The 25949-nt window shown below is 48.6% G+C and overlaps 1 protein-coding gene across 1 annotated transcript in view; it reads left to right on the forward strand.

Annotated features, from left to right (window-relative positions):
- Positions 1–25949, forward strand: part of LOC111152768 (cadherin 13) — a 991753-nt gene that overhangs the window by 512946 nt on the left and 452858 nt on the right. The window contains exon 5 of the mRNA XM_022511391.1: positions 10971–11123. Coding sequence (XP_022367099.1) covers positions 10971–11123 — 153 coding nt within the window. The remainder of the gene's footprint in view (positions 1–10970; positions 11124–25949) is intronic.

The following is a 25949-nucleotide window of genomic DNA, read 5'->3' on the forward strand; positions in this document are numbered from 1 at the left end:
AGTCCCTGATAACATGGAGCCTATATTTTAGTGGTAAATAGAGATTATAAACAGACAAGTCTGTCAGGTGATGATGGGCTCTGGGAAGATAAACAAGACAGGGTAATGAACATAGAGAATGATGTTGGAAGGGAAGCCACTATTTTTTTTTTAATAAGATAGTCCTAGAAGTCCTCACTGAATAGAGGAATGTAATTAGAGAACTCAGGGACAGTGAAGGAATGAGCTATACAGAGAGATACTTGGTAATATTCTGGTGAATTAAAGCCATTTACTAGACACCATTGGGAAAGGGGACTGTGATATTTTGGTAGAAAGTATAATTTAAGAGACCAAGTATGAGGCATAAGATTAAGTAATACTGGAGAGGATAATTTATCATCCAGGGCTTGAACCTAACCGGCTTAGTATACACACAAGCATTCATCGCTCTCTCTTTCTGTTTTCCAGGTAGACTATTTTCTTCGTCAAGGTCCACACTTACGGCCCAAAGGGGTCTCCCCAAAATGGTACATTTGTCTTTTACACTGATAAGACTTTCAGAGTCTGTAGCCCTTACTTAGCTTACTTACTTAGCTAGCTGACTCAGTCTCTCCCTGTCCCAATACCAGGCTTCCCAAAGAAATGATCTGATTGGCCAGGCTCCGGTTTTGGATAGGAGCCTCTGGGTCGGGAGAGGGTAACCCCAGGGCTGAAACAGGGTAGACCCAAGCAAGGCAGTCTGGGGGATACGGCAGCCGAACAGGATGGGAGGATGAGTGAACCCAGCAACAGATGAGGTTGAACACAGGGGCAGGGAGGGCTTGTAAAGAGCCTTGAATGCATGACCAAAGGAGCCTGAGTTTTCTCTGAAAGTGATGGCATGAGGGCGCTTGAAAGATTTTAATCTCACATGACCCGATTTAGAGAGAGAGTAGCTGCTTCAGGGAACAAGGAACTTTGAAGTCCTTCTAAACAAGGTACACACAAGGCAGAATAGAGTATCATGTTTTTGATTGAGAATGATTGAAATTTTATTTATGTTTGACACTGCTTGTGTTTCTAAGCAGCACAGTTAATATTAAAATTTGTCCTGAATTATAAGAATAATAAGAATAAGTGTTGAAAGTCTCAGCAAAAAGGCAGCCAACATGCATTTCCAGGGAGAAATTGTTCAATTGTTCGTGTTTATTACTTCCAAACAGGAATAGCTCCAGGTTCATAATGCTGATTTTTTTACATTTCTTTCTCTGAACTGTGGTTCAGATGAGTGCATAAATATTTGGTCTAATATTTCTTTGGGAACTGTAAAAATCTGAAGTGATGGGAAGGGAGAGAAACAGAGCAATGGTGAGGAAGGAAAGTTGGTAAGAGATTAAGTGTGTATATTTCAACAGTGCCCAAGGGCATGATTAATTTATTATCCTCTTAGATGGCAGAATGCATGCAGAAACCTCCAAATTACACCATTACTATGACAAAACTAAGAGGATGTTAGAAGGTAAAGATATTCCTGCCAGGAACTTGATGTATGGGGAGCATGGTTGACCCACTGGATACATATAAATCTGGGAATGGAGACTTGAAAGTCCCTAATCTTGGCTCTGCCACTGGTATAAGGCCTGAGATGAAAATCTCTGCTCTCAGCCCTCATGGGGTGGGCATGTCACCAGGAGGCCAGACTGGAGCATTGTCAGCAGCGCCAGGCTCTGAACCTTTGTTGATTCTGCTTCTGGGCTGCTTCCACTCAACCCAGCACACATTGCTTAGTCAGCTATATGGACTCAGGCTTAAAACCATGGGCTCTGGACACTTGGATTCAAATCCAAAGTTGTTTCCTAGCTTGACTTTGCCAAGGTGCATGGGACTCAGTTTACTCCTCTAGAAAGTGAAGATTAATGTCAGTACCTATTCCATAGAGCTGTTGTAAGGATTAAATAGAACGAATGTTTAGAATAGAGCATGGCAAAGAGTTCATGTTCCATAAAAAATAGTTCTGTCATTGTCCTCTTCCTCCTCCTCCTCCTCACCATCATTATCATCATTTAATAGCTATAAAAAACAACTGCATTATTGAGCAGTCTATGTATTTAAGTATTGCATGTCTCTTGGATCATTTACTCACCATATTCCTTTTAGGATGGGCATTATTGCCCCCATTATGCAGAGGATGGGGATGAGGTTCAGAGAGGCCATTTTGCTTACAAAAGTCCACATGGCTCATGAGCTCTGAGCTGGGATGCAGACACATCCTTACCTATCTTCCAACCCCATTCTCCTGAACACTGTGCTTTAGTCAGGATAGGTTAGGCTTTGCTGTAGTGATAAACAATCCCCAGTTTCAGTTGATCAAAGTACCAGAGGTTTAGTTGAGCTCTGGGTCCTTTGAGGGTCAAGTGGAGGCTGTGCCCCTCGTCACCACCATTCTTTCCTTGGGATCTAGGTGGATGAAGTCACCAGTATTTGGACAATTGCTGGTCACATGCAGAAGGCAAAAAAGAACACAGATAAGCACACCATAGCTCCGAAAGCTTTTGCTCAGAATTAGCTGAAGTGACACATGTCACTTTCACTCATACTTCATTGGCCAAAGCAAGTCGTAATGGCACAATCAACGTCAAATGTCTGGGGAAATACAGTCCTACTATGTGCCCGGAAGGAGGGGAGCCAGAAGAACACAGCCTCAGCAACTGAGGCTTGTAAGTCACCCATAAATAGAATAGACTGCAGGTATAGAAGATCTAGAGTTTTTACGGGGGATTTCAGGGGCCATCTTAATTTTCAGTAGCATAACAAGAATTAAGGTCAAGGAAAATGTTTCGCTTATTCCCTTGGACAATAGAGGATGCAAAAATGTGATACTAATGGGCAGTGAACGGACTTTGGGTCCAGACAAGAAAGGCACAATGACTGAATGTTCCAAAAAGGACCCTCTTTCACTGATCTGCTCTAGCATCTTCCAGCCTATGTGTGATGTTGTGTAATCTAGACTTCAGGGACTGCCTACGAGCGTGAGTCCTGAGGATGTCAAGGACTCTAGGACTCATACATGGTCAATAAATGTTTTGAATAGAAGAAGAGGAGGTGGGGGCGCCTGGGTGGCTCAGTGGGTTAAGCCGCTGCCTTCGGCTCAGGTCATGATCCCAGGTCCTGGGTTCAAGCCCCACATCAGGCTTTCTGCTCAGCAGGGAGCCTGCTTCCTCTTCTCTCTCTGCCTGCCTCTCTGCCTACTTGTGATTTCTCTCTGTCAAATAAATAAATAAAATCTTTAAAAAAAAAAAAAAAAGAAGAAGAAGAGGAGGTGGAGGGAGACTGGGTGTTAGAGGAAGGAAACATCTTTCCAAAAGTCATGGGAGAGAAGGTAACCCTGAGGCTAAGGGAATGGAGGTATGAGTTTGGTGTATATTACTAACAAACGTACACTGAGTTCTGGCAGCAAGAACAGCGTTGTGCCAATTACAGATTTAGACATGTGGAGGCACACAACATTTGTCTTTTTGCGACTGGTTTATTTCACTCAGCATAATGTCCTCGAGTTTCTTCCATATTGTAGCATGTGTCAGAATTCCCTTCCTTTTTAAGACTGAGTAATACTCCATTTTATGGCTATGCCACATTGCTTTATCCACTCATCCACCGTTGGACGCTTGTATTGCTAACACATCTCGGCTACCATGAATAGTGCTATAGAAAACTCACTCTTTCCATGTGTCTGTGGTCATTTAGCAAAGATGATAGCATATGTAGCCACTGATAATTTTTTTAAAACCTCAAAAGTAGAAACTTCATAACCCACATTATTGCGTAAGTTGGAAATAAATAAACTATTGTAAATGCTCACAAATTAAGAAATAGTCTCATAAAAAAATTCTACAGCCTAGAAAAAATACCCTCAAAAGTATAAACTGTCAGAAAGTAATGCCAAAACGTTGCCCACCAGTTGACCCTGAATGCTCTGGAACTCAGCACAAGCTGAACTTAGACATGATCTTAAATGTCTTTGTTATAAAAGAAGATGGACAAAGCTGGTGTGATGATGGGGCTAATAGGTGATGAGTAAGGACAGTGGACTCAGACATCCACTCATCTTGTGTTCCTTCTCAGGGGCACCACCCTGCCCTTGACCTTAGTGACCCCCATGACACAACGGGCACCCTTCAAAGGTGGTGGGCACAGCCAGCCCTAGCTAGAATGAGAACCACGAGAGTATATGGTGGGTCTGTGGCTATCATCTACCTTCCATAGGTTGCCCGGGCGTTGGGTCAGTGTTTCTGCACCAGGGGATTGGGGCTCTTGGCCTTGGGTTTTCCCTAGTTCTCCTCATTAATTTATAACCTAGTGGCTGAAGGTAGTTGAGCAGCACCAGGGGGAGGGAAGGGCATGGATCTAACAGCTGCTCAGACCGCTGCTCAGCCAAGTTCAAAGGCATGTCAAGGACTAAACCACAGCTGGGAATTAATTAGTACTTACAGATCACCTTAGGGAACCAAGCTAATGATAAAACAAGGGCCTTCTAATAACTATAGAAGGCAGTAAGTGGGGTTTTTTTCCTATTTAGCATGGAACGGGCAACATCTTCAAAATCAGCGTGTACATGAAGCTACAGCAATTCCTCTCATGTGTTTAAAAAAGGGATTACCAAAAATATTCTAAGGGTGAAGGAAAAAATACCCCAACCTCCATCCTCCAAAGATCTGTACTGTTCACACATGACTTTTTCCCTTCGGTGATTTTGGGAGAGGGGCAGGGAGGGAGTGAATTATTTTTTAATTGTTCAGCCTTTTGATCATATTGTGTGTGTGTGTGTGTGTGTGTGTGTGTGTGTGTGTGTGTACATATAGTCTTCTATCTTTTGAAAATAAATGTCTCCTGATTTTCTAAATAGAGAAGAATTAGAAGCATCACTTTAGTTGGCTATGACAGGGAAGGAGCCCCAGTGTATTGGTCTTGGAAATGCTTTGCCAGCAAGCACACTGTCTACTCAGACAAGGTTTCCACACAAGGGGACATTTGCAGATTATTAGGACAGGGAGGGCTCTAAGTCCCCTCATGACGCCTAGGCATTACCATTGCCTAGGAAGTTAACTTTTGGGATTTGTAAAAAGAGAAATGAAAAGGTTTGATGTTGCCCAGGTAAAGTGACCACATTTTCTTTAAAAACGTTAGGACAACAGACCTTATTTTTAATATGTGGGTTTGGGCTTATGAGCATTTTAGGATCATATAAAAACATGCAGATAAAGTTGCTCTTCTTTACTCAAAGCTTTAATCAAGTATTGTCTATGTTCCAGACCCAGGAAATTTTAAAGAAAAAAAGAAATAGATAGCCCAGGTGACAGTCACCACCACCAACAAAGAGGCCATCTGCTGTCTTTGCTATAGGAGACCTCGCTGGTGAGCAGGGCTAGGCTCCCAGGATGAGGCCGGGTCCTCATGGAGCAGGGCAGGGAAGGTCAAGAGGAGCTTCAGTAAGTGGGCGACCCATGGTGCTGAGTCCAGGAGGATGGGGAGCAGGGCTCCAGCAGACAGGCTGGGGGCCGGGAGTCCAGCTGCCCTAGGTGCAAAGAAAGTCAGCAAAATTCAAAAGGCCTGTCGTTGGTTGTAGCCAAAGTTAGCATTGTAGAATCAGGTGCAGACCCATCCGGAAGGCCCCTGAGACTTGACCCTGGGAATGGCAGGGAGCCATGGTGAGCTCTCGTCTGGGAACTGTCAGGGCGAGATTCGTGTTTCTATTTTAGAATGGGTGTTCTGGTTGCAGTTAGAACAGGAGATGAGAAAAGAAATCAGACACTTGCAGGCCGGTGAGGAGGTGACTGTCACATTGATTTCCTACTCGGTTTGCAGGTGTCACTGCCCTGCGTACCGTTCTAGGCTCTTAGGAACAGGCAGGAGTCTCTAGTAGAGATCTGAGTTCAAGCATAGACGCAGGAGGTCGGGGCGGAAGCTCTTCGTTAGACGTGGTGTGCAAACCTTGGTGACTTGTCTTATTTGTATATGGAGTACATTTTCCATGGGGGAGAACACTGCTATCAGTACAATGAAGGAAAACTCTGAACCACAGAGAGACACCAGAGTGAACAATTAAAAACCACACTGACTGAAGGTCACGTGGGGTTCTGGACTGGATTCTGGATCAGAAGAGGGATGGTAGTGGGAAAACTGGAGAAACCGGAATGCGTCACATCTAGAGCTTGGTGAGTTCCCAGCCCTGTGTCACACAGCTGTGACCACGCTGGGGAAGACATTAACATTTGGGGGAGTTGGATGAAAGGTAAATGGGAACTCTGTTCCATCTGTGCAACTTTTAGGTAAATGTAAAATTATTCCCCCCAAAAGTTTACATATAAACTTTTTTAATTGTATCCCAGCCACATTGAATAGAAAAAAAAAAAAATTGTAGGATAACTTAAACAGAAGGATCCTACTCATGTAAAAACATTCAAAACTGCTGTATATTCTATGAATGCGTATGAATTCATGGCAGAATACCTTAAAACTACACCCAACCAGAGGACAGAGGCAGGAACGGGACTTAGGGGATTCAGAGGAGGGGGGCCTGCTAGTCTGTAAGAAATACGCAGCAGGACTGTCCTTTGCGATTCAGATCAAGGAATCACTGCCTCAGTGTTTCCTGCCCCTCCATGGGTGCAGGGGACCCGGGTCCCAGCTGTGCCAGGCCACCCGATTAGCAGGCGTGCTGGCCACCCCACAGCCACCCGGGAAGTCCCTTGACCCAGGTACGCAGCAAGATGCCTGTGGGCTTCCTCACATGCCCGGCCAGGCTGCTGGTCTCATCGTTTGTTATGTTATGTTCTGTTTTTTTCCATTCAAACTCAGAGGATAAGTAAGTAAGGAGGGGAAAAAAAATCCCACTGTGAAAATAAGTGCTAAATTAACAAAGACTAATAGGAAAGAGCCGCTAATTGTGAAGCCGCACTTGGGATAATGGGCGTTCACAGCTGCGTGGAGAGTGGAGACTCACTGCAGGATTTGCTCTGACCAGAAGGCTGCCCTGGATTTCTTAAGTCCCAACACATTAAACAACAACACCACAAGGGCCCACCCCACCCCCAGGGCCAGAAGCATGGAGTAGCACAGGGTAGTTTTCAGAGTCGACCACAGTGTGGATAAAGCTGTCCGGAAATAAAGCCCGCACAGGGGAGCTCTGATGCGTGGCTGAGGGCCTCCTCGGGTTTATGGCCATTGCACACCTGCTGTCTCCCCAGATCAGTGAGGCTGGGGTGGGCTGGGGTCCCTCTGAAGCCCCACCTAGGGAGCCAGAAGCCGGAGACATGGAGGTTGATTGCCACATCTAAAGCCAGCCAGGACTCCTGGCTTTTCCAGGGAACACAGCCCGCTCCCCGTGTTTCCCCTCGGAGGTTTCTCCAAACCTTGGAGTGTTTGAACACGTTGGGGATGTCAGTCTTGGGGAAGTGGCAGCTCTGCTTTACTGATACTCCAGAAAACAGGTCTTTAAAAGAGCTCCCCGTAGTGTCATAGTTTAAAATAGATCTCGAGAGGAGTAGCCAACAGACCCTGCCTCTTGTCCACAGAAAGCTCCCAACAGTAGCCGTGGAAGCCAGTGCCAGTTATAAGGAGTGTGGAAGGCACCAAAAGCTGCCTAAATCAGCGGTCCTCAGACGGGGGTGTGCATCAGAATTAGTAGGGGGCTTGTTAAAGCCCATATCGCCAGGCCCCATCCCCAGGGTTCCTGATTCAGGAGCCCTGGGGGGTGGGGCCTGAGAATTTGCATTTCTAACAGGGCGATGCCCATGCTGGTCCAGGGAACCACATCTTGAGACGCGTACCTGGGCTGGTGGCCCCTTCATGCTCATTAGCCTGGGGGTGCCATGCTTGGTGTGGCTGTGGGCGCTCCTTCAAAGTGGACACGGTTCTGAGGACCAGCAGGCAGAGTCAGTAGATCTGTCCAAAGGCAAGCCTTTACAAATGGAAATACTGAGAGAGAGGAGTCACGCAGCATGAAGCTTCTGTGGGGTCGGGTGGCTCAGTCTCTCTGAGAGCAAGGAAATGACCCAGACCTGACTTTGGTGGGAGGAGGAAAGGTGGCTCCGGGGGGATTTCTGGGTTCAGAATTCAGTGCTATAGGGGCAAACAGAGAAATGAGAGGGTGGCTGTGTTTGTCCCAGCAGAGCCTGCGGGACCGTCTCCCACTGCGTGCCTTCCGGAAAGTCTGGGGTGCTCTACTCTCAGCCCTTTTTGAGCCGGGAAGGGTCCTGACCCGAGATCCAGGCATGGAAGACTTTCCCCTGGCAGGTCTTCACCGGTGAGCTGTGTCTGGTCCACAGATGGGGTCTGAAGTCCACTCATGGGAACACCACAGCTCATGTAGATTTCCCACGTTCGTTTCCCATCACACTGTCTCCTGACTTAATATGGCCTTTGGAGAGAACCTGCCTACCTGTGTGTACTCCGGGGAGCAAGAAGAAGAGGTTTTAACCACAGTTGGGCTTAAGCGGTAAAAGTGGGGAGGAAGGGACGGTAAACAGGGAGGCGACAAAGAAGGCAGATTTGGGTCAGTGGCCCCTTCCCACAGTAAACCTGTTTCCAGAGCACTTCTCTTCTCAAACCAGAGATGTCTGTGGGTCTTGTATGAGTGTGTGTGTGTTTTTTTAAAGATTTTATTTATTTATTTGACAGACAGAGATCACAAGTAGGCAAAGAGGCAGGCAGCGAGAGAGGAAAGGAAGCAGGCTCCCTGCTGGACGGAGCCCGATGTGGGGCTCGATCCCAGGATCCCGGGATCATGACCTGAGCCGAGGGCAGAGGCTTTAACCCACTAAGCCACCCAAGCGCCCCGGTCTTGTGTTTTAAAAGGAAATTTGTCCTCTTAGAAAGGATTCTTTTTTAATATTATGGTTAAGATGCTTTTTTATACCTCCAAGTCTCAGTATTACCCAATGACCATGAAGGTGTGCTGGTGTGATTTTTCTCGTGATTATTACTCTCAGGATGGCAATCCTTTGCTATAATTCATTGAGCCCCTTCTGTGTGCCAAGAAGTGCGCTTTGCACACACTATCTCATTAAAACTCAACAACTCTGGGACGTGAGTGGTGGTGTCCTCATTTTACAGATGAGGCATTGGAGAGCCACGAAGGCAAAGAGCCATATTGCAAGTCCCAGAGCTGACCACCGGCCCAGCTAGCACTAGGGCCTCTGTTTGTCTGAACAGTGGTGTTTTATAGTAAAAAGATATTGGGACTGGTTCCTGCTATATGCCAGGCCCTAAGCCAGGCGCTGGGATCCCGGGGTGATCCCAATATGCTGAGGCTGTTGACCTCGTGGAGCTCCCAAGCAGGAGGGAGTGGGTCATGGGGAGAATGCCAGTTGGATTAAATCAAGTCAAGCAGTGATTAAAAACTCTTTTCATCAGAGGATACCACATGCTTTATTTTTAGTCTTGCTTTAGATGATATTTTATGTTAATCTTAAAAATGCAAACAGAGATAATTGGTGTTTAATCAAAACTCTCAATGTATTTAAGTAAAATTTTAAATCAGGAGAGAGAGAAAAAAAAAAGAGAAACACCATTGCTCTATGGAACTGTGTTGGGCTCTGACGCAACTGGTCACAGCTGAGGAACCTGGGCGGGGTGTCACGCTGCCTTATGCACCACTGCCACCACGTGGCAGACGCTGGAATTGCAGGCATGGCGACCCCAGCAATGGTCTCCAAAGAAGGCTGATTCCACCAGAAGGCGGCCCATTTCCTGTGCTGTCGCCTGGACACCCTCCAGGCACGGGTGACAGTGCTCTTTCCAATAGATCCCTGGTCATTTGCAAATTAGTTACAGCTGGATCAGTATCAGCTTTCACTTAGGTCTCTTCCTGAATGTCTACTGTGGTCGTGACCTTTAAATTGTTACCATTGGGGAAAAAAATGGTGACCATCGAATTCACGTTCACAGATATTGAGGATAAAGGGACATTACATATACACGAATCCTTGGGCAAACTCTAGAACCAATGCGTGCAAATACTGGTTTTCTCTTTAGCTGGGAATCGTCAAACAATATTTAAAAAAAAAAAAAAAAGCATAGTTTGGGGGAAAAAAAAAAGCACCATAGTTTTGCTCCTCATTACCGCCCCCCTCACTCAAACCATGCTTTATGACTCCCAGTTTCTGGAGTTGTGTGGGCGCTCTCTCGCCTGTCTGCTGCCTGTGTGTGTGCTGTGCCCCCTGCCTGGTCTTATCATCTGAATTCTCTTCAGATTGTCAGATCAAGCCTGACAACCTGTAGGGTATCATCTTAAATGGAGAAGTGTCAGCGTTGCATAGCAATGTCCCTATAGAAACGGAGGGTGGGTTCTGACTCGGGTCTTCATGTCTTCAGTCGCTGTGACCCTGGCCTCCTCGCACCATGTTTCAGTGGCCTCATCCATTAGTACGAATGATAGTGTCGCCATACCACCAGCGTGGTTGTGAGGATTTGTCTTTTTCTTTTTTTTTTTACTGTGTAAATTTGTGTAAGATGCTTCCTGAACATCATGCCTTCTACCCAGAAGCAGTGGTCCAGCTGGCATTGTTGATGACTGAGTCTTGTAAATAGTTAGAACTTGGCTCATTGCCCTTCCACTACAAGATTGCCCACTCATTTTTTTCCCATTGTCTATTTGGTCTTGCTTGCAGGAAAAAAAAAAAAAAAAAAAAAAACTCTCTAAGAGTAACAATAAAAATGTCCAGTCTTGAATGTCCTGGAGTGATTTTCCTCCTAGATCTATCCCTACCTGTCCGTCCCCCTTCCCCCATGCTGGTAAGCTTCCCCAGCTGTAAGCTGCAAAGATTTGCATGTCAGGATGAAAGGGGTTAAGCAGTGATGCTATTTTCTGTGATGCTGTTTTAGTTAATTTCATCCGGCCGCTCTGTGTTGGCACCTGTGGTTAGGGGACTGGTCACAGAATTGTGGTGAAAACGTGCTTTCTCTGTGTTTTCCAGCCAGAGTCTTAAGTGTCGTTCTGTTTCTCTGACCAGGTAGTCGATAGTGACAGGCCGGAAGGGTCCAGGTTCCGGCTCACTGGAAAGGGAGTGGATCAAGAGCCTAAAGGAATTTTCAGAATCAATGAGAACACGGGTAGCGTCTCCGTGACACGGACCTTGGACAGAGAAGCGATCGCTACTTACCAAGTAAGTGTTCCTCAAGTGCCCACCCTCGCTGCGGACGTGGAGCTCTTCCAAGACTTTTGTCTTCCCACTGAGCTCATTATTTCCGTGCTTCAGCAGACCCGGTGCTGTGCGGCTCGAGCGTGTCTCTCTGGAAGCCAAGTGGCATTGAACCCCAACAGGGTAACAGGGGGGCCCCTTTCTCATCAACAGAGCCTGCAGGCCTCTGTGAGACTTGGGGCACTGGAGCCCAAGAAGGGGGACGCTTGGGGGATCCCAGAGGAGGTCAGAACGGTGAGGGCAGCTTTGGCTTTCCAAAAACTCGCGCAATTATGAATACCAGGTGGATGGGATGATCGTACTTTTAGAAATCGATCTTAAGGAGATAGGGAGGAATTTAGATTTTTGTGCGATGCTGTTATAGCTAGACAGGATCCTTAAAATGGAACCAATTTTGCTAAATATTCGGCAATGGGGTAGTGGTTCAATTATGGCACAATTTTGCAAGGAAGTTCTGTACAACCATTTCAAGTACTTTCGAAGGTCTAGTTACATGGGAGAAGTTCAAGATACTGAGCTGTGTGATCTAGGGCAATGCGTTTACCGTCTCTGATCTTACGATTTTCACCCAGGAGACAGAATGATAGCATTAGCTCCTCCAAAGACTGTCAAAGCTAAAACTGCTAGCTTTGACCAACTTGGAGTTGTTCATCAGTGAGTAAAATAGATTCTGGTCCGCAACTTGGAGCTTCTCATATTTTTTCCTTAAAATGAAGCCATATAGGGTCACAGCAATTAAAAACATAATTTTGCACATGGCCATATTTGCTACTTTCGGATGATGTTGTTGGGTCCCCAATATTGGGTCCACCAATAATGGGTCCGTGATTAAAGGAGCGAGACTGATACAAAGCGAAAGTCAAGCAAAGCTTTATTTCGCGCCAAGCGTCAAGAATCAAACCGACCATCAAACAGACCGTCCAAGAGGACGACCCTTCTCTGTTTCACAGACTAGCTTTTATAGAGCAAAGGCCAAGTGGTTGGGCCTGGCCACACACAGGTGGCCAGTGAAATTGTAACACACAGAGAAAGCTGCACAGTCCTGCTAGGCAACCAATTGAATTACAGTTTACCCTAGTAGACATTTGAACCAGCCTATCACCTTGGTCAGAATTGGCGCCCAAAAGGGGCCCAAAGGGCGGGGCCCATACTCCTTGGTAGCTAGGAGACAGTATGTGCCCCCACTGATTGAATACCTCCCCCTGGCCTGACTCACCCTTGTATTTGGGCTTTTTTTTACCTAGGGCTGGTTTCCGGGACTTGTTTTTAAGTAAGTTCCCCTGGGGTGGAGGGCAGGGTCAATTTAAGTTTTACAACAAAATGGCAGTTCAACTGGGGTGGGGCTGCTCTGGCTGAATAGGCCCTTACAATGTCACAGATCAGCTATGGGAACTTGGGCAAGGGGTCAGTCTCAACTTTCTCATCTGTAAAATGGAAAGGATAACAATACTGATCTTATGGATTTTGATGGATGAAAGGAGTTAACACGTGTCAAGCCTTTAGAATGATGCCAGAGGCATCGCGAGTGCTCTGTGATCTCACCGCAGGAACAAGAGATTAATCACGGGCGAGGAAGGGTGCAGCCCAGCCTGCCCAGATCAAGCATAAGCTTTCCAAGGGTGATCTTGAGTTTATGTTATAGTTTCATAGCATTTTGATTACTTAATCTATTCATTTTTTTTTTCCCCACATATATTTGGCTGAGAACCTACGGAAGGCAGCTCTCCCTCCAAGATGTTAGGGGAATTGGGTGGGAAACCCAGACACACCAGGTTCCCAGCCTTCATGTAGCTTTTGTTTCAATGCCAAGGCTTTGTTTCACAACAAACTCCTTTAAACTTCTCACCGCTGCATGGGTGATCTGCAGGGGCCCTGAGCCTTGTTCACCATAAGGCTTGGGATACCTCCCCACCCCATGCACAGGGCTGCACGTGCCCAGTAGAGAGATGCTGGTCCTGGTGGGAACGCAGGGGCTTACAACAGCACAGGTACCGCAGCCCAGCAGCCACTCTCCACTAGCCTCAGGGGTCTGGTTTCTCCTCTGGCTTGCTCCTCCATTAGTCTTTGTCCCATTTCTTTCCTATCCTTGCTGAGGAATGTCCCCATCACCCTCTGTCTGGTTCTCCTGTTTCTGGATTTACTGGATCACTCTAGTTAATATTCTTTGGGCGCAGGGATGTCGGAACTCCTGTCCATTCCAAGCACCTATTTAGAAAGAACCTACTGTCCTAGCAGCATCAGACCCATTGTGTTCCTGGTGGTTGGTGGCAAACCAGCTCCCCTCTGGCAAGCGGCAAGCTCTGAGAAGCTGAGAGCCTGTGGGCGAATGAATTTCCATCATAATCGCTCCATTGTTGGTGTTGTTTACTTCAAAGTTAAGCTCTCCTCACGTGCAAGTCAACTGCTACTTGCTACTTCCCAAGCCCAACAGGAAAGCATTCAAAACTAAGCCTTGGGGATTTGCACAATAAGAAATAACCTAGGATAATTGGTCCTTGGGCCCCCGAATTTTTATCATCATTAAAGCTACTGTTTATTGAGCACTACGGGGCTGATACTGCGCTAAACACTTCTCACATGCTCTCTTATTTAACTCCTTTCACCCAGGAGACTTAAGAGGTAGATGTTAACACCATTTTACAGATAAGCAAATAACTGTGAAATAACTTTTGTAAGGTCTCGCAGCTGGCGTGTGTAGAATCTGGGGTCCATAACTTCGCTCCACCTCCAAAGCCCCAAGCTTCCAACCGCTAAGAAACACCCCTTCCCGTTTTACCTTCAGTTACAATCAGATACCTGTTCTGCAGGTCCCCAGCCTTCCTTGCCAGGAACTCCCCTTCCTGGGACTGGAAGGGGAGTGTGATTGGCTGGATGATGGATGTCTTCCTAAATACCGTCTTTGTCCATGACCCACTGCCACCCGCCCACTCTCCCTACCCCAGCCCCCAAAGGGCTTCCCAAGCTTCTGACCCAAAGTGGCACCCGATAAAATAATTTAGCTCTTGCAGTATTGGAAGCTGACATACTAATGCAAAGCCTCCTGAAATATTACTCATTATTATGCATTTTGCCAGCATTTGAGTGATTTGTGAACTCTTCATTGGAATAAAGTACTGTAAATGATTCATGAATGACCAAGTTTATGAAATTCTATGAAAATATTAGCAGGTGGTAATGATTCCCTCACACTGTGAATATAATCTGCTTGCTCTGAATTTGTCAATATGGCAGAACAGGAGTAGAGTGGGGGACAGAGTCTGTCAGGCAGGTCGGGGGGTGCAGTAGACGGTCTGGGCTGGGTTCCACAGGAGGTAGGGGGCAAAACCGGAAGTAAGGCCATCGTAGTAGGCAGGTGTCCTGAGTGGGACCTCTTCACCCCGTTCTGTTGTCCACCATTGGGAGACATACCAGGGACTGGGGATGTCAGGGCTGGGTGGGAGACAAGAAGAGAGAGAATTAACATTTATGGGGCACCCATGAGGTGCCCAAGAGCTCTCTAGAGTACTAGATACACAAACCTACGAAACAGGTTTATTATCTTGCCTTTATGGATGTGTTAGCTGAGGGCCAAGGTAGTTCCCAAGATGCATTATTGTTATTAATGTTGCTGTTAATGTTTATTGAACATTTACAACGCGCCGAGGCTCCATGCTAAATACCTAAATGATGTCCTCATTTAGTTTTCACGAAGATGAGTTTAATGTCATCATGCCCAATTACAGGACCAGGACCTGGAACCACCTGTGGTCTTGGCCTCAGCATCGGAGCAGGATTTCATTGTCTCCTTCTGAATATTTGTTCCCATTTTCTGGGATAGAACTTGCTCTCCTTCAAGCCAATTTCTTGGATACATTTTGACTTTGTAGTTAAGATTGTTGCCATAAAATTGGAATCCACCTGGCAGAAAGAAGGTTGCTCCTTGTTTCCTTTCACTCCTGTGGCTCTGCCCTGTTTCTAACCCATAGGGAGCTCCAAGACAATTTGGCAGAAAATATGTTAAAGTGAAAAATGCTGCTGTCGAGTGGAAATATGTGTATCATAACATTAGTGATTTTAAGAGAACCAAGACGTAGATTTGCCCAGATCGGAGAGTTATTTAGTTGATGAATCTGTTTATTATAATGTCCATGTTACACGTGGACCACGCATGCATTACCTGATAGGACGGCACTGCCCTTCATAGGATTTGTGCTTGGAATGCTCCCCCGGCCCGCAATTGTAGGGACAAGTTAGATCCTTCATCCTCTGGTCCAATCGCCCCCATGGCCCTCTTTCTTAGGAGTCCTGGCGGTGGTCCACAAAATCCCCCCAACTCGTGTATAACGGAAGGGATTTACTAAAGGGTGCTGGGAGGTTATGTAATTGCCAAAGGGACCCAGTAACCTGGTTCACATGGGACACGCCCGGCGGTGGAGCTGCAGGAAATGCCCAACCATGGATGATACTGTTGGAGAGCAAGGGTCCTCAGCCTTGGCACTGCTGACAATTGGGGCTGGACGATGCTTTGTTATGGGGGCTGGCCTGTGCAGTGTGGGGTGTTTAGAAACACGGCTGGTCTCGAACTACTAGATCCTACTGGCACCCCCGATCCCAGTCTGGACAGTCTAAAAGGTCTCCCAATAGTGTTAATCATCCCATAGGGGGAAAATGCCACCTGGCTGAAAGCCAGTGTTGGAGAGGAGCTGGGACTGCCGCCCGCTCTTCAGCCACCCTGCTCCCGCGGTGCTCAGAACCGAGCGGTAGCAAGTCTGCTGGGCTGCCCAGAAATGGAGTGATTCCCACAGCATGCTCTCTGAGCATGGACTGCTGCCTTATGTCCCTCTTCCTTTGCCAAGTCTAAGGCCACGATGTCTGCAGGGGAGAACCTGGGTCATGCAAAGGACTGTTGCCGAGCTAGGAAGGGACTCTGGGCGAAGCTGACATCTACAGTGTCGGTCACATCATGGGTACCATCTTATCCCAGGGAGGAGACGGTCAGTGATAGGCATGGCGGTCCGAAGGCAGGTCACCAGCCCTTGCCCAGGAGACTGTGTGGCTTCACACCTCCGATCCGAACTTCTCTCACTGTGCTGGACCTGTCAGTCAGTGACGCACGTGCCCTTGGAAAGAACCTTGACTGGGAGGGGACCGAGAACGTGGGTTAAAGCTCAGGCTCTGCAGTCAGACCTAATAAGGTTAGAGTTCTGACTCCGCTGTCCAAGGAACTATATGAAACTGCCATCTTTACAGATGAACAAAGGGTGAATACCGGCCGCTTCACGGTGTCACCTTTGGCAAGTTATTTAACTCTTTCCTGTCTTTACGTTGGATGTAGAAATGGCAGGGTCGCGCCCCGGCCGCGCCGTGGTTATAAGTGGGACATGCAGGACAAGCGCTCAGTACGGCCCCTAACGGGTGTCCCCAAGCCAGGAGCCATCGCCTCCTGTACCAGACGTGTAGGTGAAACAGAGCTGAAAGCAGCGTCCGTGCCGCTGTGTGTGTCTCTGTAGAAGGGAGTTGTTTCGACGGGCGGTGTTCCAGCTGTGGCCCCCAGCCAGCCCCATCATCTGGGACCTGGTCAAAAATGCACATTCTCAGGCCCGCCTCCAGGTCTCTGGTCCCGCAGTCTGGGTGTCCACAAGCCGGTGAAAGCCCTCCAAATCCAGTTCGTGCTCTTAAAGACTGCCTTGTTTTTGTTTCGGGAATGGCTCCTGGGAGCCGGGCAGATCGGTCCCGGGCTTCTTTGCTCCACCCCATTTAGACGTGAGATGGTTTCAATGGCACGTGTCGGAGGGTTTGCTTATTTCTCAGAAACCTTTTAGGCCAGAGATGAAAGTGTCTTCAGAATATTTGAGCAGGCCCAGGAGACGATGACTCCCGATAGGAGGCAGCCGGCCCTGGGGTCAGCGGAACGGGCTTCTCTGTCTTATGACATCCGTAAGCCTCGAGTGACTTATTTATGGTTCTCAAACTTTGCTGCACGTTAAAAGCATCTGGGGAGATTTTAAAGCTCCTGATGGCCAAGCTGCTCTCCAAACCGATTATGCCGGCGTGTCTTGGAGTGGGACCAAGCATCCGTACGTTTATAAAACTTCCAGGTGTTTCCACTGAGAAGCCACGTTGGGGAACCACTGGATTCTTCTATCCCATCTGTACCCTGGTTTACTCACACCATTGAGGATAATCACCCCAACCAGATGGCCTTGTCGTGACTCGAGTGCGACTGCGCACGGAGGAGTTTCTAACCCAAAAAAGCAGGAAACCAAAGGCCTCCCTCCCTTCCCTCAGTCAGCGACTTGCCTCTGAGCGAACAGAGAAGCTAACTACTTTCTGGCATCTCTTTGGACACAGGCACTTAAAAAACTGAAATGCAGGGGCGCCTGGGTGGCTCGGTGGGTTAAGCCGCTGCCTTCGGCTCAGGTCATGATCTCAGGGTCCTGGGATCGAGTCCCGCATCGGGCTCTCTGCTCAGCAGGGAGCCTGCTTCCTCCTCTCTCTCTCTCTCTGCCTGCCTCTCTGCCTACTTGTGGTCTCTGCCTCTCAAATAAATAAACAAAATCTTAAAAAAAAAAAACTGAAATGCAGAGAAACAGAATCGGATAAACAAATGAACAGGTTGTCTTGTGACTACGTTTCGGAAAAAAAAATAATAATTCAGGATTTGCTCGCGGCCTCTCCGCACCCCAGTGCCCCCACGCACCTCTGTCTGGCTCTTTCACATTTCCGAGCACATCGGTCCAAGCCGGCCTTATCTGCCGGGCGCAGCTGGCGAAGCTGAGACAGAGACATCGCCGAGCCTGCAGCGTGCCTGCGTCGGGGTGCTCCTGCCTGACTATTTCTCTGGTCCACTAAGCAAAAAGGCTTCCTCACTCAGGGCTGTGGGGATGCGCTTTCCTAGACCTCGTTTGCACAAACTCCTAGAAGCACCTCCGTGGGTGGGGTGAACTTGATGCCCCTCGGCCCGGTCCTCCGCTGGCCTGGCCCACAGGCTGCACCTGCACACGCTCACGGGACGCTGCACATGTGATCACACCGCATCCCCCTCTGTCCGTGCGTCCAACGACGGCCGAGTCTGCTCAGCGTGGCCCCCTTTCCTTGTGTTCATCACAAATGAAGAATCACGGTACATCACGACAGCAAGAGCCTTCAGACCCGATTACTCCGACCTGCTCAGTTTACAAATAAGAACGAGTTAAATAATTGTCCGACAGCTCAGACTCTAAGTGCTCAAAAATCCGTTGCCTGTGTTTCGTGATCGCTCAGTAGTGGGCAGGGAGGGGGGCTGCTCTGGGACCGGATCCTGCAGACGCAGATGAGACATTCTTGCTAGCTCCCCCCACTCAGTCCCCCGCTCTCTGCAGTCATTGACAGGCGTGAAGTTTTTTTTTTTTTTTTCTTTTTTTTCTTTTCCCCATTTGGTACAAATGAGCCGGGGAGGGAAGGAGTTTGTTCAGTGGCATGGACAGGGAAGAAAGAAGCCCAAACGGGAATATCAGAACAAGCCGAGCTTCTTCTCCAGCCCCTTAAAGTTAAGCTTGACACTCTTGGGTTAGAAGGCAGGAAATGATGGGAATTTTATTTTTTTTTAATGAGATACTGTGCGAAATTGGAGGTGAGGACCCAGAAGATAATTAAACCAGTTACAAAAGACAGGGTAAAATTCTAGGTTCAAGCACTACGGCTATGAAGCCAAGCGACAAATGTCATTTAGAAGAGTGCCTTCCCCACACCCACCCCCGGGACCGGGGCCCACACATTGGTGGGGGAGGTGTTGGCAGTTAGTGCGTGGACGACCAGGCTGAAGGGCCCCTAAGTGGCCCACTCCCCAGGAAGAATGAAGGGGATGGAGAATACGACATTAATCGGGAGCCCTTGTGAAACCAGCTTTGGACACCCCAGGAAATACTTGGGGATTAAGATCATCATAGGGACTGAGTTCCCCTTGAGCGGGCTGAAAGCTGGGTGTTCCCATGACGGGAGATTTCTACAAATATGAGTCATGTCCTCGTCAGGCTCCAGGGAGCGGGCAACCTCCAGGTTACCCATGACCCGCCTCAGTTCGGGCCGGCCCGCTGCTGACCGTTTAACTGGGGCCGCCCGAAATGGAGAGGATCTGGGCACGGAATCCAGGGGTAAACGGGAGCAAGGAGGAGCACACGCTTTTGCCCCTGGACCTTTTGTTCTGGCCAAGAGAGGTGGAGGGAAGTGGGGCGGCGCCTCTGGAAAGGCAACTTGGGACCCCCAAAATGATGCGTCCGTCTCAAGATGGGCACACACCTGGCAGCCCCATCAGGCAGGACCTAGATGGCCCATAAGGCTGACTCAGCCCACGTTCGCAAGATGCCTGATCAGCTGGGCCCGCCGCCCTTCGAGGTGCCTGGGACAGAGCTGTAAACAAACCCTGTAAACAAACCGCCAAGGTCCTGCTCTACGGAGCTCTGGCGATAAACGGAAATTACTGAGTACGGAACATGTCAGGTGGTTGTAAGCGCAGGGAACTGAAACAGAGCGGAAGAAACATACGAAGGATAGGAGACACCATGTGGCTCCGGCGGGGCCAGGGTGGGAGATGCCATTTGTGGGCAGGTCTGATGGGAGGTCTGAGGGCAGGAATGCTGTCCTAACCTCCCGGTACCCTTGATAGCAGGGGTTCTCAACCACACAGCCATAATCAGCAGGGTGATTATGTCCGTCCCCCACCCACCCACCCACCCCGCACACGTACACAGAGAACATCTGGCAATGTCTGGGCACATCTTTGGTTGTCACAGCTGGGGGAGTGGTACCACTGGCATCTAAAGGGTTGAGATCAGAGATGTTGCTCAATATCCTAGAATGCACAGACGTCGTGCATGCCATAGTCTGCAGGCTCCGGCACGGGGCTGGCCTCTTAGAGGGTCTGAAGCTGGACCATGGTTTATTCACTCAAATACTCATCAAGCTTGAATAGGAAAGAGGTCTGTGTTTGTCACTGGGGTACTGCAGTAGGGTGTACTGCTCCTGTCCTTGTAAAGCTCACGGTCTAGCTGGGGACGTCGCCCTAGAGTAAGGGCAGGGGTCAGGAACAGCCTTCCAGAGCACATGACATGAAAGTGCTTGAGGATAAGGAGTTAGCCGAGTGACAGGGAGGGGGACAGGTCAGAAAGGGCTTCAGACACCTCCAGGGGAGCTGTCCATCAGGGCTCCCGTGGGGGACACGAAATGAACACGACAGAGGGGAGAAGGCGGGACTCACGCGCTGAGAAACGAGCTTAGACATAATCCCGGTAAGTGACGGGCAGATGTTAGAGGATTTTAGGCTGAAGAGTGACATGATCAGATTTGGATTTGGCGAGGACGGCTTTGGTTGCCCGCCAACGATGAGTGGGAGGCAGCAAGTCCTGTCTGCGGGTCTCTGAAGCCAGAGGGACACAGAGCAGATAAACAGCATCCTCACCCAGGGAGACCCAGGAGAGGCGACCATCCCCATTGGGAGGATATTAACTGTACGTTGAGATGGACCGTAGCAGGGATCAGGGAGCCGGGTCCTGCCAGGCCTTGCAGGGTAGGGAAGGAGCTTAGATATTATTCTCAGGAAGCCTAGGAGGGTTTTCTGCAAGGAGAGTGACATCCAATTTGCATTTCAGGAAGATTTATTTGAATAAGTCAATAATAACATACTAATTGCCATGAAATAGAAATTAATTCAAAAATGCATTCATTTGTTGAGAACCCGGCACCTAGCAGGCACTGGGGGAGAGAGATAAAATATAAAGCCCCGCCTTCCCTGAGCTCAGCCTTCAGTTCCCTTGTAGACGAGAATAAGCCGGAGATCTTTGCTTTATCCTGAATGCACGTGTGGAGGCGTTGGGGGGCTGTGTGTGTTGGCTGGTCCTTCCTATAGTTTGGCTCAGTCTCCAGGCCAAGGGAACACTCTTTGTTGAGATTCCAAGCATTCAGTTCTGTCTTCTATGGGGGGTTATCAGTGTGCTATCTCAAGATTATTTATTAAACACAGTTGGCTTGAGCTGTTAGCTATCGATGCGTTTGACTGCATCTGTTTTATATCTTTATTATGAAGAAGGCTTATCTCTCCTTCACAGTGAGGCACTAGGTGCACAAAGATCATTTCCATATTATTTTTCTCTCTTCTGAAGGTGCAGAAGTTTGCATAATGGGCCCCTTTAAGCAAAGGCCATCCGTTCAAGTGCCCTGTCGGGAAGATGACTGATCGCTGGTTAGGACTCGACTATGCTCTGTCACTCAAGGGTGCCTCCAGCTGGGGCCCAACTGAGCCTGGCCCCAGAGCAGGCACCCCAGAGCTGGAATAAAGTGAGAGGCGCCTGAGAATTTAGTGAGAAGGCATCCTCACCCCTTGATGACTTAGCAAGCCAAACCACACGTACGGATCCGAGACCGCATTGACCATGCTTGACAGGAAGAAGTCAGGAGGAGAGCCTTGTGCTTCTCCAAGTTGATCGCACCCACCTGGCTTGGGGTGCACATTCGGTGGAGGGCTGACACCCGGGGCGCAGCATGGGCAAAGACCTGAGGAGGCGGAGGTCTTGGCCGGCCAGTCAGCAAGGCCCAGAAAACCAGGTCCCTGACATCTCACAATTCATTGCAAATGCATTTTCTGTTTGAGATTCAGTGCAGAGCCTAATAACTCCAGCCATGACAGCAGCAAAATATGGCCCGGACAGCCAAGAGGATTTACTCTCTGCCCCTTTCCAGCAAACGTTTGCCAAGCCCTGGACTAGACTCACCTTCACATCCCTTAGGAAACGGCAGCTCCCGCAGTCTGTTGACAGTCTGATTTTAGAAATTTTTGAGACCATAGTCAGTCCCGAAAGGGAGTATTTAAGTTCCCCTTTTCTGGAGATTTCCCAGGGAAGTCTAAATGTGCGTGCCCTTTAAATGACGGGGATGCTGTTGGACCCAGAGGTGAACGAGGCCTGAAGCAAAGCCCCATTTCCCAGACACAAGCAGGGGCTGCCTAGCTTCGTCTGCTCACTGCTTCCCGAGGCAGGAAAACAGTGGTTGGAAAAGGCTTCGCAAGGGGAGAATGACAGCAGGGGTAGCATACAAGGCAAGGCTCCCTGTCGCTCCTCTCACCTAGCATGGTCCCTCTGTGGAGCACTGAGCAGGGAGCTGCACTCAGGCCTGAGCGGAGGGGCTCTCGTCCTTGCATTGGCTCCATTGTGTTAGGAACCTCCGTCCCTCTGTTCCCGTTTCTGTCATAAGAAATTTCCACAAACTGTCACAAACTTGATAGCTTAAAACAAAACAAATCTGTTCTCTTAGCATTCTGGAGGCTGGAACGCAAATCTGGTGTCAGCGGGCTAAAGTCAAGGTTGCAGCAGGTAGGGCTGGTTCCTTCTGGAGGCTTTGGGAGAATCCATTCACTTGCTTCCTCCTGCTTCTAGAGGCTGCCCGCTTGCCTTGGCTTGTGGCCTCTTCCGTCTTCAGAGCTGGCAGTGGTGGGTTGAGCGCTGCTCACAGTGACATCTTTCTGGTTCTCTTCCCATCCTCTGTCTCCTATTTAAGGACTCTGCTGTTACTTGGGGTCCACCTGGATAACCCAGAACGACCTCCTTATTTTAAACGCAGCCCATCAGCCCATTAATTCCATTTGCAACCTTAGCTCCCCTTTGGCTAGAAACTAACATGGCCAGTTTCCAGGCACTAGGATGTGGACATCCATGGGGGCCGTTATGCTGCCTATCACCATACTCCCCCTTTATAGATGAGCAAGTCAAGTCACAGAGCGGGTTAGGAACTGATGCGTGGTCACACAGTGGGGAAGTGATGGATGGTCTTCAACTTGGCCCCAGCCGTTGTCACCTCCCAAACACGGGGGTCGATGGCACAGCCAGTGGCGTGGCTGCAGACAGAGAGAGAACTAGAGGGAGGAGACGCTCAGTGACCCCCTGTGGCAGTTCTGGGATTCTGTCTCAAAAGTTGGAGGCAGTTCCCAGCTGGGAACGCCATGCTTTTCCCCAGCAATCGCTTCCAGGAGCCACCCAGCGCGCCAGACACTGTTCTCGGCCCAAGGCTCTGGAGAGTGACTGGACCACACCCGTTGCCCCCTCATAAGCAGGAACTCCTAACAGCTTGAAACTAGAGACTCTTTTTTTTGCCTTTTTTCATTTGGAGACACGGGGGCTTTGGGAGACATCAGGAAGCTGTTCACGTGGCTGGTAGTTGAAGGAGACAAAGGACAAGCCCGCTTCTCCCCGCCAGAGTGCTGTGGGCACACGCTGACCCTGCCACACTTAGGCGAGTACCACGTGCTTGGTTTGCTCCCTGGGAGCCAGTGGGTCTCGACTTGGAATGGTGCAGGCCCTCAGGGGACGGGGGGCGAGGTCAGGAGACGTCTCTGGTTGTCACATACGGGAGAGGGACACTACTAGCGTGAGGAGGGTACAGACCAGGAAGGCCACTAGACCTCCTGCGATCCCCGGGACAGCCCCCACCCCAAAGAATGATCCAGTCCCCAAAGCCAACCAGACCTCTGCTGAGAAACCCCGGCGGGGGTCGAGGGGCGGTAAGGAGAACAGTAAAACCCGCCTGGTAGGGTCGCTGTGAGCTTTGCAAGTGAGAGCGTGTGCTCTCCGTGAGCCCGCCATCTAACCAGGCTGGCCCTCGGCACCCAGACTGCACGCAGGTGAGCTGGCCCCTGGCTCGTCGCGGCTGCACCTGGCCTGAACTCCTCCACGCTTAAATCTGAGAAGCACCCAGGAATGTTCGAGCCAGCTCGCCAGTGTGGGTTTTTATTCTTCATGGTGTTTTTAATTTTTTTTTTTTTCTTATTGCGGAAGATAAATTCCATTTCCTTACTCCTGAGGGAAAACTAATTCCAGCAAAGGCCATTTGTCTCTGGTACTTTAAGATCTCGATAATTTACTGCAAGTTTATTTTTATTGAAAATTATGTAGATATTATTCAGAAACACAATTTCCAACTATACGGAACACTTAAGCAGATTATATTTTAAGTGTTAATACATACATTGGGGATATATGCTGGAATGTGCATTTCTCAAAGACACTTTTTCCCTTTTTTATGACTCTCTGCCTTTGAGATCCTCAGACTTGTGTGCTCTGAAGTGCTGAAGGATTAAAATCTTTTACAAATGGATATTATGTTATAAGTTATGGGTTGTTACCATTTGACTGCAATTCAAACTCCTGACACTCTCTATCGCTTATATGATTAATTCAGAAATGATTTGCATTTAAATGCATTGAAGATATTTAACTTGCGATTCCAAATGTACCTATTTTAAGCCTGGCAGAAGCACTCAATCACTATTGTGTGGGGACCCCCCACCCCAGTTACGTGGACCTGAGACGGATTCACGTATTAACACCACATAGTTTTTTCAAAGTGTTTCTGAGAAATATAAGAACTGAGAGATGTCCGTCAGAGCACACACTCACACACTCCCTTGGGAACATTTGGGAAACATTGAAAATTTGGGAAACATTGAAAATTATAATTGCTTCTTTAAAATTCACGGCGCTCATTTAACACAGCGAAGACATTTTAGAGACCTGCGCTCGAGAAGCCTGTTTAAACCAGCATATTCTGCATATTTAAGAACCGAAACTTTCAACAGCGTTCTCCCATGAGAACTATTAGCCATCATTAAGAAAACACACTGTGGATAATGTTGGTGAGAACAAATATTTAATTAATGAGATCAGAAAGGCTTAGAGACATTTCCCTGGGATGCTGCATGGTCTGGCATTCTAGAAAAATGATAGTGGAGACGTTGGGGCCGCCTTTTTCCATGAATGTGGCAGAAACCAAGCTCTTCTCACTTCCTGTTGTTTCAGTCAACCAAGAAGCGAGTCCGTGAGCTGATACATGTGGTCTGGGCACACAGCGGGATATTACTCAGCCACACAAAAGCATGAGATACCATGTGGACAATCCTTGAAAACATGATGCCAAGTGAGAGAAGTCAGACACAAAAGGTCACATGTTGCATGCTTCCACGGATAGAAATGTCTCTGGTAGGGAAATCCACAGACACAGAAATCAGACTCCTGGGGAGTACCTGGCATGGGGTTTCCCTTGGAGTGGATGAAAATGCTTCAGGACTAGACAGTGGTGATGGTGGGACAACACTGTGAATTCCCTAAATGCCCTTCACTTACGCACTTAAAATTGTGTATTTTGTGACTTCAGCTCCGTGTTCTTTAAATCATGAAATAAACATGGTGAGGGAGGAGAGAATGATAGGGCAGGAAACCCAGGCGTGAGGAAGAGGTGGGAGTGGGGACAGAGGTGGAGGGAAAGGTGGGCAAGGCCGAGGCGGACGAGGAAGTTCAGGAGGCTGTCTGGCTGTGTTCTCCAAAGCAGCATGGACGGCTCCTCCGTATCAGATAATTTGAGGAAAATACAGCCCAAAGAGAGGTTGAGTACACAAGACTGGCCACTGAGAGAGGATAGAAGGGCAGGGTTCGCCCACCTCAGCAGAGAGATGGTGGGGAACCTACACCATGGCGGTGTGTCAATGACCGCAGCTCAGTGGGCCTCGCTTATGTCTTTACTCCCAAGAGGGAAGCAAGGGACCATGACACTAAGAAAGCTGAACTTTTAGGGCCCTTCATTTGTAGGGACTCCTTCTGAAACCCTGTTCCCTGTGTGGTGTTGTGACTTTGCATTTTTCTCCTTGACGTGGACCCCCAGACTGAGTCACCTTCAGCTTCCCTGCAACCCGGATGAGCTCCTGCGATCGAGCCTGGTGAAACCAGTGTGTATTTTAGCATTGTCAGACTTCACGTGCATTGGTGCCTTCCTAAACCCACTGCCTGGCATATC

This window comes from Enhydra lutris, unplaced genomic scaffold (assembly GCF_002288905.1).
Source record: "Enhydra lutris kenyoni isolate GAN:26980312 unplaced genomic scaffold, ASM228890v2 scaffoldscaffold30, whole genome shotgun sequence".
Classification (NCBI taxonomy): Eukaryota; Metazoa; Chordata; class Mammalia; order Carnivora; family Mustelidae; genus Enhydra; species Enhydra lutris.